The sequence below is a fragment of the Pan paniscus genome, chromosome X (assembly GCF_029289425.2).
Source record: "Pan paniscus chromosome X, NHGRI_mPanPan1-v2.0_pri, whole genome shotgun sequence".
Taxonomy (NCBI): domain Eukaryota; kingdom Metazoa; phylum Chordata; class Mammalia; order Primates; family Hominidae; genus Pan; species Pan paniscus.
Window position 1 is genome coordinate 17,334,571 of NC_073272.2, and position 12,876 is coordinate 17,347,446.

The 12,876-nt window shown below is 37.4% G+C and overlaps 1 protein-coding gene across 1 annotated transcript in view; it reads left to right on the forward strand.

Annotated features, from left to right (window-relative positions):
* Positions 1 to 12,876, forward strand: part of BMX (BMX non-receptor tyrosine kinase) — a 55,759-nt gene that overhangs the window by 32,782 nt on the left and 10,101 nt on the right. Inside the window, exons 12-16 of the mRNA XM_003805713.5 lie at positions 582 to 709; positions 2,717 to 2,791; positions 3,497 to 3,668; positions 8,366 to 8,582; positions 9,454 to 9,518. Coding sequence (XP_003805761.2) covers positions 582 to 709; positions 2,717 to 2,791; positions 3,497 to 3,668; positions 8,366 to 8,582; positions 9,454 to 9,518 — 657 coding nt within the window. The remainder of the gene's footprint in view (positions 1 to 581; positions 710 to 2,716; positions 2,792 to 3,496; positions 3,669 to 8,365; positions 8,583 to 9,453; positions 9,519 to 12,876) is intronic.

Sequence of the window (12,876 nt, forward strand, 5' to 3'; positions counted from 1 at the left end):
ACGTGCATCAATTCAGCATTATTGTATAAAAGCAGAGGAAAATAAAAAAGTGTTTTATGTGGAGAAGGTACAAGTTCACATGAGGAATTAAAGGACATCCTCACCTACTTCATTCTGCATGCCCCAAAAAAGCCTCCTCCCATGTTTTGGGGTGAGGATACCCAACAGCCTAATCACCTTTATCTCTCTCATTTCCACCTCCATTATTATCCTATAAGATAATTTATGTTCAGAATAATGATCCTGAAGAACTACAAGCCTCTCTCGATCATCAAAGGAAGATTCCAGTTTTATACACTTACTAAGGGAGGAGAAGCCTGGAAAGTTGGAATTTTACTGTACATGAAATCTATATGTGCACCAAAAGATACATTGAGTTCAGAGAAGAACTCTCTTCCATAATTATTTTATAGTTACAGCAGATGTCAAGACTGAGAAAAACACCAGATGCCAAGCCTGAGAAAACCTCCCTGACTTCCCTCTCCAAAATTTGCAAATGCATCTAAAATAATTATTTAACCCTTGCTTAATCAAGCTTTAATTGTTTATTTTAAATGTTCTAACATTCTTTCTGTTACTAGTGATAAAAAAGGAACTGTCAAACATTACCACGTGCATACAAATGCTGAGAACAAATTATACCTGGCAGAAAACTACTGTTTTGATTCCATTCCAAAGCTTATTCATTATCATCAACACAATTCAGCAGGTAACTTATTTTAGTTTTTCTTTTATGGGCCCTTGTTGTAAAATAGCAATTTTCCTGGATACTACTGATCCTCCTAATATTCTTAATTATATAGGGAACCATGAAAGTAGGAAAAAATCCTCTCAAGTCTTTTGCCTATCATAATTTTTAGCTTACATTCCCAGGAATATAACATGATTCTCTCCTTAATGCCAGAAAGAATGAAATTGAGTAAACTGGGTGACTTAGAAAGAGAAATTCTCTTTATAAAAATATTTGTAGGGTTTTTCTGTGTATAGAAGCAAGAGGATTATAAATTTAAAATATTATAGAAATATATACATATCGTTGGATCATGGACCAGTTGTCTATTATGACAGGGTTTTTTGCATGCTGACACTAGCACTTACTAATCATTACATATATAAATAGAAATTATATATTATGTATATACATTACATTTTTACAGAGATGAGATCATTCTACACATATTGCTCAGCTTGCTTTCTTTACTCAACATGTCTTAGAAGTCTTTCCACGCAAACACAAAGAGCTTACTTTGGTCTATTTAACAGCTGTGTAGAATTCTATCATAGTTACCCCATAATTTATTCACCTAGCCCTCTGTTGATTAGCAGTTGGATCATGTCCAGTATTTTCACATTATAATGGATGTTTCAGTGCACAATTCTGCATGCATAGCTCTGTCCATCTATATGAGGGGTTCTATAGCCAAATCCCTAGAAATGGAATTTCTGAGACAAAGGCTAAGAATACTTAAAATGTACAGATTGCCAACTGCTTTTCAGAAATGTACAATCCTACTAACAACATTTTCTTTCATCCTCACCAACACTGGGTGCTATTAGTCTTCTAAATTTTTGCCTAATCAACTGGTGGAAATACATCTAGAAATACCCTCTGTTTTCTAGAATAGTGCCACTTAAGAGCAGTGACTGGATGAATTTCCAACAGTGAGTAAAAATAAGCCATAAGCTCAGCACTTAATTTGTGCTACTTTATATGACTTGATTGCATGCATGTAGGTGAATTGGCCTCACTTCTGGCTTTCATTTTGGCTCTTACTGATGTTTTTCCTTTGCCCCAATTTCCTCAATTGTTTATTTTAACCTGTAGTACCTCAGAAGTACCTTTTGTAAAAGGTATTGCACAAAGAGATGCACAGGAAACTTCACAGGATATCAGAAGGAAATATTAAGATGTTTGTTTATATTTGGATTTTTATCTCATTCTCTTACATTTTCTGTTTGTGAGTTTATTTTTATAATTCACACCAAATATATATTTTATAGAAATGTACTAATTTTTACATTTTAATTAATTAATTTAGTTGATTAAAGGTAAAGGATTTTAAAAGTTTGGAGACCACTCATATAAAAACCAGACAAATATATAGAAAAAGGAAGGAGGGGAAAAGTACATGTGTGATAGGTCCCTTGACTTGGAGAGCATTCCACATTTAAAGCAAAAAACATATATACATATATTTTAATGGGTTCTTTCAAGCCACTATTAAATTTCATAATTACTTTAACCCAGTTTTACCATAACTAAATATAAACAATTAAAATGGCTTGACTACTTAATGAAACTTAGTAATAGGTTCAGTTTTTAAAAATTCAGATGGCTTATTATTTTTACCCTTCTGTATTGTTTGAATTTTTTGTCAAATGTATGTGCTGTGAGTATACATATTTTAAGCATAAGATTGTAAAGAGATAGCAAAAAAGAAGGGGGAGAATTTTAAAAGATTACATCATGCAATTAATTTCTATGGGATTTTCAAAAATCACATACAGTGTTTTATTCATTTAATTTTCGCTTTACATTAAGCTAATTAGTCAAGTTAAGCACAACTACAACTGAATGGATTCTCTCTCTGCATTACAACATTCTGAACTCTGCTTTTTCAGCCACTTTGGAGAGAGACTAGTTGTGAACCAATGTTACATAATGTGATGGGATATGATATAATGATGTGATGATATGATCCTGATTCCATTGCAGGCATGATCACACGGCTCCGCCACCCTGTGTCAACAAAGGCCAACAAGGTCCCCGACTCTGTGTCCCTGGGAAATGGTATGGATACATACTTGGGTTCTTAAACTCCATTTTCCATCATTTTTTATTGAAATATATGGTTAATTTACTGGCAAAAAAAAAAAAGGAGGAAAGACAGGAAGGAGGCCTCTGTTCAGATTGTATCAGGAAGGATTTTCTTTAAAAAAAAAAAAAAAGTCTGTCCTCTCAACCTAAATCTGTAAGCTTCTAGAATCACCAAGAAGATCATCAATTTGTTTTCTTATCAGACCCCATTATTAGCCTCCAGCACACCATTGTCTGTCTTATCTTTTTCCTGGATTTTGTGCCCACTGAGCAGAGCCAGTATTCAACCTTGTGTGTTAGGACGATCACATCCACTGCGATCACAGTTTAATTTTTTTATTAAAAAAAATCTGACAATGTTTCACCAATCTAAGGACATCGAGTACATTTTGATGCTGAGCCTCTCCAAGATGCCTCTGATTGGCAAATTGTTTTTACTCTGAGCCTTCTTGTTAAATAACTGTAGCTACTTCAAGAATAGTGTTGCCCTGGTGCCATTATCACGTAGCCACAAGACCACATCACTAAGGGTTTTTTTTTTAATTTATCAACTTAAAATAAAAAGTCTTGTTTATATTGTCACTGTGAAACTCCCATTGGAGAAGAAATCACTTGGGAAGCTGTTAGCCCCAAAGCTTTCTATGCTCGTCCTAAAGAATGTCCGTCTTGCCTTGTTAGGAATCTGGGAACTGAAAAGAGAAGAGATTACCTTGTTGAAGGAGCTGGGAAGTGGCCAGTTTGGAGTGGTCCAGCTGGGCAAGTGGAAGGGGCAGTATGATGTTGCTGTTAAGATGATCAAGGAGGGCTCCATGTCAGAAGATGAATTCTTTCAGGAGGCCCAGACTATGATGTAAGTTTTTCCCAAGGAATGGCTGTTTAGCCCTCATCATGGGAGGGCATTAGCACTAATAGGCCTGCTGTTAACTTTGCAAGGCCTAGAGCAAAAGTCCACATACTGTATCATAGACATAAATATTTAGAAGTTATACATTGAACTAACAGACTATTAAATCAAATCAGTCTTATGCTCCTACTTTGACAAATATACCTTCATAACAACCTGAAAGGCCATATTCAAATTGAGAATTCCCAAGACTCTACAAAGAAACCAGCCTCTGGCCTGTGGTCTTCCAAACTCCACCCCTCCTGCTTCTCCCCTCACACCCAACTCCGTCCTGCAGTATAAGGGGCCTCAGTAGTTATGTACAGACACAGCATTCAGTACACACAAGCTCCCTCTTTGTCTCCCGCAAACAATTATCTAGTGGCTAATGATCTTGGCTAGGGGTAGTGTGCTTTACCCTTAAGCGGACAGACCCCTTAAGGAAGAGTCAGCACAGGTCCTGAAAGAGGCCTCAGGACTATATGGTCGGGTGATTTCAGAGTCCTGGTGCTCTAAGGGTGGCAGAGAAAGGGACATATAGGGTCGGAGTAGGCATGTCTCCTTGGCCCTGTGGCCTCCTTGCCCTGTGGGGAGGTGCATGGTGGGATGAAGAACAGAGTGGGGCTACCACCCAGAACTAATGCAGTACTGAAAACTAATGCTCTACCAACAATATCCTTTTCCTTCTTGGTACCTTCAATACAGTCTAATACTCTTCCTAATGTGTCTCAGCTCCCAGCACAACAGCCTTCAATTATTGGCAATACATATGTATTCTCTTTCCCTCTGTGTCTTCTCTCTCTCTCTCTCTTCCCCCTCTCTCTCTTTCTCTCTCCCTCTCTCTCCCTCTTCCTCTCTCTCCTTCTCTCTCCCTCCCTCTCTCTCTCTCTCCCTCTCTCTCCCTCTCTCAGTTGTATATAATTCTCCCTCTTCTTGTCAACATAGTAAATCAGACTTTGTAGAGTGACCACCATTCAGGTTTGCTGAGGTCTGGGAGGTTTTAGCACTGAAAGTCCTGTGTCCTAGGAAACCTCCCAGCCCCAGGCAAACCAGGACAGTTGGTCACTCTACTTTTAGAGAATCAATCAGTATGGTATGAAAAATGATGTTATAGTAGGTCTCTGGTCAAAAATAGTTGAAATAAAAAAAATTCCTAGCCTGCTAGAGATTGAGAGCACTTTTTAAATTTTTACTTAAACAGTTATACTGTACAGTGTTTACAGGCATTTCTCTAAGCACTTTACAAATATTAACTCACTTAATCCCCATAAGAAACCTATGAGGGTTGTACCATCGTTATCTTAGATTTACAGGAAACCGAAGCACAGAAATGTTGAATAACTTGTCCAGAGTCGGCAAGCTAGTAAAAGTCGAAAAGCAGAGATACAAACTCAGGCAGACATTCTAGGGTCCATTTCTTTAGTTATTCTTTTATGAAGACCAAAGGAATTAGGAAAGTCAGAACAATCACTTTTACCATAATTGCAAAATTATTTGGAAGCAGAGATGCTATGTGAATATAGGCCTTTGGCCCTAGCTGGCTTCATGCGCATATGAGATCTGCACAGTTGCAAGGGCCTAGAAGTACCTAGTACCTAGAAGGTACCTAGAAGGGCACAGTACCTAGAAGGGCCCTGTGCTTGGTTTAATGCTCTGCTGTTGCCATCTTGAAGTAATACTTCATGATTTTTAAACAAGGATTCCTGCATTTTCATTTTGCATTGGTGCCTGCAATTATGTAACTGGTTCTGCCTTCAGCGATTGGACTGTCATAAAACTGGGAAGGGGGCCCCTGATATTCTCCTCTTGTAAGACAGGAAAATCTGGCAGAAACTTTCTGCCAGATTTTTCTCATGGTTACAGGCTCATGATGTAACCTCTGTGTCTTGGTGTAACTTTAAAACATATTTTTGCCATTACCAAGCTGGTATCCATAAAAAAATCACAAGAAGTCATTTAAAAACATCACCTAATCATAAAGAAAAATGTCAAACTGTGCCACAATGGGAAAAAGTCTAATCCCAAATGTAGGGGTCAAGCTGAAGCCTATCATGTGGGGAATATCAGTTAATATGGCGCCCTCACCTTGAGCCACCTGGGCAGTGACTGAATTTGTTCAAAGAATATTTCTTTATTGGGTGATGGACCTTTGTGCCATCACAAGCTTTCCCTTTGAAGGGAGCAGGGTTGAGTACCATGCAGGTCTCCAAAACTGCTAAAAGATGAATACTCCCAAGCTCATCAACTTAAGTGACATGATAAGCATTGTCCCTATAGTTAAACTAAGAAGGAAGAAAATAACTAAAAATTTAATAAATTCTTATTAAAATATTTAAAACTTCACATGTTAAATTTAGATTTCTTTACACATTTGAACATTACAGAAAAATCCTGTAAATTGTTAAAATTAGATTAATCATATAAGAACAAGTTAATGAGCTTGTAAAAACTGAGTGTCCCTTCTCAAAAGAAGACATTTATGCGGACAACAAACATATGAAAAAAAGCTCATCATCACTTGTCATTAGAAAAATGCAAATCAAAACGACAATGAGATACCATTTCACGCCATTTAGAATGGCAATCATTAAAAAGCCAGGAAACAACAGATGCTGGAGAGGATGTGGAGAGAAATAGGAACGCTTTTACACTGTTGGTGGGAGTGTAAATTAGTTCAACCACTGTGGAAGACAGTGTGGTGATTCCTCAAGGATCTAGAACCAGAAATATCATTTGACCCAGCAATCCCAGTACTGGGTATATATTCAAAGGATTATAAATCATTCTACTATAAAGACACATGCACACATATGTGTATTGCAGCACTATTCACAATAGCAAAGCCTTGGAACCAACTCAAATGCCCATCAATGTTAGACTGGATAAAGAAAATGTGGCACATATACACCATGGAATACTATGCAGCCATAAAAAAGAATGAGTTCATGTCCTTTGCAAGGACATGGATGAAGCTGGAAACCATCATTCTCAGCAAACTAACACAGGAACAGAAAACCGAACACCGCATGTTCTCACTCATAAGTGGAAGTTGAACAATGAGAACACATGGACACAGGGAGGGGAATATCACACACTGGGGCTTGTTGGGGGGTGGGGGATAGGGGAAAGATAGCATTAGGAGAAATACCTAATGAAGATGACGGGTTGACGGGTGCAGCAAACCACCATGGCACATGTATATATATGTAACAAACCTGCACGTTCTGCACATATATCCCAGAACTCAAAGTATAATTAAAAAAAATAAAATTTAAAAATCAACTTCTGCGTGGCAACAAAACAAAATAAAAACCCTATGCAAACTAAAAGACAAATGACAAACTGGGCAAAATTATTTGTAATTCATATTATGGACAAAAGACTAATCTCCCCAAAAAGGCTAATACCTCCAAACTCATTAACAACTACACTAATGCACTGTTTGTTTGTACAATGGATCACTCAGAGTCAGCTCAGAATCTAAGAGTAAAGTACATGTCAATCCAAAAATGTGTCCAAATTCACTGAAATACAATGTAGAACAGAAAAGAAAGAGTAATTGGAGTTGCTAAGTACTTTCAAAAGGCTTTATGCTTAACCGTGAAGACAGTAAAGAGAGTAAAGCAGCAGTTCGGGAGCCTGTCTGGAGAAGTAAAGGTGATATGGCAGCACACTGCTAGAGACTCCGCTAGACATTTAGCTTAACCTATGCATCTCACAAATGGAAAAAAAAAAAAAGATAGGTGAGAAAAGATATCATGAGAAAGGTAATTAAGGTAGAAGAATCACACTTTACAAGAAGGTTTGCTTGATTTCTTTTAAGCTCTAGGCTAGTACAAAATTTAAGATTGGTATTACTTAAATTAGTAAGAAACACTAAAGGACTCTTCAATTCGCAAGATTAAACACTTCCATCTGGAACATCTGATTACTAAATAAATAGCCCATAGCTACATTACGCTCCATTTTCTTCTACTTAACTTTATCATTTTAAAAAGGGTGCTGGGAAGAGGTACGGTAAAACCATCTGCCATAATAAAATGAAAATTATCTCATTAAAAAAAAATCTGAGTGTCCATGCCATCATGACCTACCAGAAGTGCTACCTCATATGGTTAGTATTTTATAAATTTGTTATTCAAAAATAATGAAAACAATAATGTAAAATAATTTTTTTAAAAAAGAAAAAAAATCAAACCTCATCTAACTTCATTTAGCCTACATTCTTCGTATTCTAATATACTTTTTTAGAATGAAATATTTAGATGTGAAAGTTAATAAAAGAGAAATGATTGTTCTTAGGGTGTGGCTTCCTCTAAATAAGTCATGGACGTTCCCAGGATGCCATGAGACTAAACAGGGTTTCCAGTGCAACAGACCATTGCTACCCTGATTCTCTGTAGGAAAGTTGAATACAGCATTCACAAACTGCTAAACTGCTGCTGAAGTCACCAATGTCTGATATGAGATAGAAATTTTTTTTGCCTCCAAAGATAATTGTGCTTGAAATATAAGATCCTAAACTTTTCCCTCTCTTTCTCTGTTCAAGTGAAAGAGGGTAGGGGTGGGAATTAAAACAAACAGAAATCTGAGAGCAACTCTTTTTCAGTACATGTAGAAAATGGAGTGTGGAGCATTGAACTTTGAAAATCTGTTATTTCCAGGAAACTCAGCCATCCCAAGCTGGTTAAATTCTATGGAGTGTGTTCAAAGGAATACCCCATATACATAGTGACTGAATATATAAGCAATGGCTGCTTGCTGAATTACCTGAGGAGTCACGGAAAAGGACTTGAACCTTCCCAGCTCTTAGAAATGTGCTACGATGTCTGTGAAGGCATGGCCTTCTTGGAGAGTCACCAATTCATACACCGGGACTTGGTAAGCAAAGCCATTGGAATTTCAAAGAAAAGAAAGCAGTCCATGGCTCCCACTTCTGGAGATGGGGTCACTGGTAGGGAAGGCAAGAAGGGCACCATCACTTCTACTTTGCTCACTTGTGACTTGTTTAAGCAAATGACATTTTTACAGAAATCAATGTAAAAATATTTGAAGTATGGAAAGAACAATGAGAATAAAATAAGCTGTTAAGGTCTACATAGCTGTGTTGTCGTACGAAGGAGAACAGATGGAAAGGAAAGACTTTTGCCAATTTAGTGTCTCTCAAAACCATTAAACCCAAATTGACCTTTATTTCAGGAAGGGCTTAGTGTTAAAGCAGCCATTTGATACAATAACTGAAAATGAAAAAAAAAAAGGAAATAGAATTTATGTGTCTTTGGATCAGAATGAGAGTGGGGAATGCTGTGTTTGGTATTCACTGGGATTTATCTTTAGAGATTTTCTTGGGCTCAACAGTAGACCTGCATTCACACTAGGCCAGCACGTTCCCTAAGTCACAGGTGCAGCGTTTATGCCTTCAAAGCATCTGTGAATGCACGGTATCTGGTGGTGGAAAGGGAGATTCTAGAAATTTCTCATCTTTCCTTGATAAGCTAAGGTTCTGTGTTTAAAGTGTAATATCTTTTCATGTTGTTTGACAAGGATGGATGCTTGGTTGAAAGTACTCATGGGAGAACATTTTTATTTTGAAAAATTGAAAATTGCAAAGGAAAGAAAAGACAACTTTAGAGCACTTGGGGGTTGTGCTAGGTAATCTTAGATTTTGCTGAGAATTCTACTGAAAAGGAGGAAAATGTCAGGAGATTCTTGGTCACTTTCACTACTTGGTGATTTTGTTTTTCCTTTAAAGGCTGCTCGTAACTGCTTGGTGGACAGAGATCTCTGTGTGAAAGTATCTGACTTTGGAATGACAAGGTAAGCCAATTCCAAAAGGGCAACCAGTGAAAGGGGGATTTCCATTCACATTTGAACACCATCATAATTGAAGGCTTTGTGGGGATATAGAAGGTGCTCTGAATTGGGGGCTTAGAAACCTAAGTCCCTCCCATATTGCCTCTAACTACCTGTGAAACATGTTTCACCTCATTCCTTTACTTATAAGATGGGATTGTTCTTCAGAAATTATCTGACATCACTTTTAGTTCTTTCAACAATCTGATACCTTCTAAACTTCTAAATAAATTCCATGAAAGATCCTAAATTTAAATACAATATGTTACAGCCACATTATTGGATTTTTTTACTTTCTTTTAAATTTTTTTATTTTTAATTTTTGTGGGTACATAGTAGGTATACATATTTATGGGGTACATGTGATGTTTTGATACAGGCGTGCAATGTGAAATAATCGCATCATGGAGAATGGGGTATCCATCCCCTCAAGCATTTTGGAGTACTACTCAGCCATTAAAAAAGAATGGATAAATACTTATAATTTTTTAACTCAATCAAGGATCTGCTAGCTGTTTTTGTCTGTCATTAAAAAAAAAAACCTGATGTTCAAATGGGTAGAGCACTCACACTAGGAAAATTTTTGTTGTCACATCATTAGATTTTCTGCATCACAAAGTAAGGCATAAAACTAAACTCTGAGATTCTCTTGATGGGCATTCTACCACCACTTAATGATGTGGAACAATTATTTTGATTACGATCGTTTTTTTAAAGTCTTCTTTTACCTTAATCCTGTATCCTAATACTATTTAAGCCTCAGAGCAAATTTTCATAGTTTTGCAAAGAAAACGAAGACATACACATTAACCTTTCTATTCAACATTTATTGAGTGCCTACTGAATACCTCAGTCCTGCAGGAGATACTGAAATGAATAGGATAGTCCCTGCTCTCAAAATGACCACAGTTTAGTCTAGAGGGTAAGTAGATATCCCTGACATTGAGACAAAATATAACTATAAAGTTGTGCTGACTCAATATGTAATTCTGAAGGTGAATAATGCAGTTTAAAAGAGATCTGAAGAGTTGACAAAGGCCAGGTTAATATTTAGCAAACATTGCCCTAAAATGCCATAGGAGGATCTGTTTTTTTAATGTCTTCTCCAAAATTCAGTGTTAGGGGATGCTTTTTGACCCTTGTGGCACATACCGTGGAAGCTATGGTAATTCCTCTGGGAGCCCTAAATATTGGCAAGATGTCCTTTTAGCTGTGTACTAGCTACCGTCACTCCAACCACCATACACTGAGTCCCCTACACTGACCCTCCAAACATGTAGCTTTCTCAAGAGCAAGAAAAAAAAAATCTGCTGACAGGTTCTTAAAGCAGGGAGAAGCTCCCAGGTCAAGGGAACTGATCCCCACCTTTACTCTAAAAGCAAGAATATTGGCTGTTATGCCAGCATCCAGGGAACATGCTTTCACGTTCTCTGTAGCTTTGGAAAAGGGAGACTTTTCCAAAAAAAGATCCAAAGAAAAAAGAGATCTTGCTCTGAGTAAGAGATCCTGGAAGCCATGTACCAGCCCTGTTGGTTATGAAGCTCTGTGGCCACATCAATTAGATGCCTGTGACTTCATTTGCTCCTACTAGCTTGAAGGAAGGTTTAAGCCACGAGCATCCCCAAACCAGGAGTGCCAGGGTAGTGTCTGGGTATCTGGTAGTGTCTGGGGAGCTGAGGGGTTCTGGGGAGAAAAGTATGGAATGTACTGTATGTAATCCTATGAAAGTGTAGTTTATTAATATTATTGTTAATATTTAGAAGGATGATCTTCCCAGCCAGCTATTTTAAATTACAGTGAGATCTCTAAAACATTTGGTGTGTAAATTATATCCAAAATTCCAATTGCCATAACTCCTGTTGTTCTATTTTCTCTAATTAAGAGTCATTATGTGTTTGTTTTTGTTGTGGTTTTTGTGGGCAAATATATGATGTTCTCTTTTATTAATACTATAAATAATATGTACTTATTATAAGAAAAATAGCATTAGTGTAGAAAGTAAAAAGTAGAATTGTTAGCAGCAGTGAATCCGTAAAGGTCTGCAGCAACTCAATTCTTGCCTCCTCAAAGGAAAGGATTCATCTGAGGGGCATAAGGCAGAGAGAGAGACTGAGGCAAGTTTTTGAGCAGGAGTGAGAGTTTATTAAAAAATTTTAGAGCAGGAAGGAAAGGAAGTAAAGCACACTTGGAAGAGGGCCAAGAGGGCAACTTGAGAGATCCAAGTGCCCTACTTGGCCCTTGACTTAGGGTTTCATACATTGGCATAATTCCAAAGTTTGCATCTTTTCTCCCCTGATTCTTCCCTTGGGGTGGGCTGTCTGCATGAGCAGTAGCCTGCCAGCACTTGGGAGGGGCCGCACGCAGTGTGTTTACTTAGGTTGTGCGCATGCTCATTTGAGGCATTTTTCTTTTACCAGTCGAGTATTCTTAGAGGAAGGTCATATACCAGTTAAACTCCATTATTTTGCCTCTTATTGCGCATGTTTGACCCCAGTTGCCCAACTCCTGAGATCATATCAGGAAGCTGTTGATCATCAGCTTCAAGTATTTTCTATCTATTGGGAGACTGCCGTTCCCTGGCACCAGCTGCGACCAATTATTATTTTAGAGAGACGGTTAACAACTGCCTGACTATTACCTGACGGTCACCTAATATTCCTGGGTTGGGGGTGGGGGATCTCTCCTGCCCTGCTCATGTCTGCCTAGCTACCTATTCTGACAGAATCTGTCCCTCATTTTCAGTGCTAGGAGTAACCACTGCTCAGATGTTTGGTGGGTATCCTTTCAGACCTCATTCTTAAGTGTATCCAATCATATACACAAATATGCACATTTACTACTTGTTCCCACACACAAAAAATGGAATCACATTATACACACTTTCTTTTGCACATAACCATATACCATGAGCACCTTTTTATTTTGGTGAAGAGTTATCTCATTTTTGAAGGGCTATGTGCTATTCTATTGTATGAGTGTGCCATAATATATTTAATTACTCCTCAACATTGGGAACATTGAGGTTGCTTTCATTTTATCATTATTACAAACAAAGAGTTTAGTGAACAATCTTCAACATGTATTTTGGTCTTGATATCTCCATAGGATATTTTTGTTCATCATTATTCATAACAGCAGAAGATTAGTAGCAATTTACCTGGTTAAATAAATTATGTTTAATTCCTTCCATAAGAAGAAATAATAAGAGGGAATGGTATTCAGCCATTAAACATGATGCTGCAGTAGAAATGTAACCGTATGGGGAAATGCTCATGATATACTATTAAAGGAAAAATAAAAGCAAATCTCAATATAACAGAAA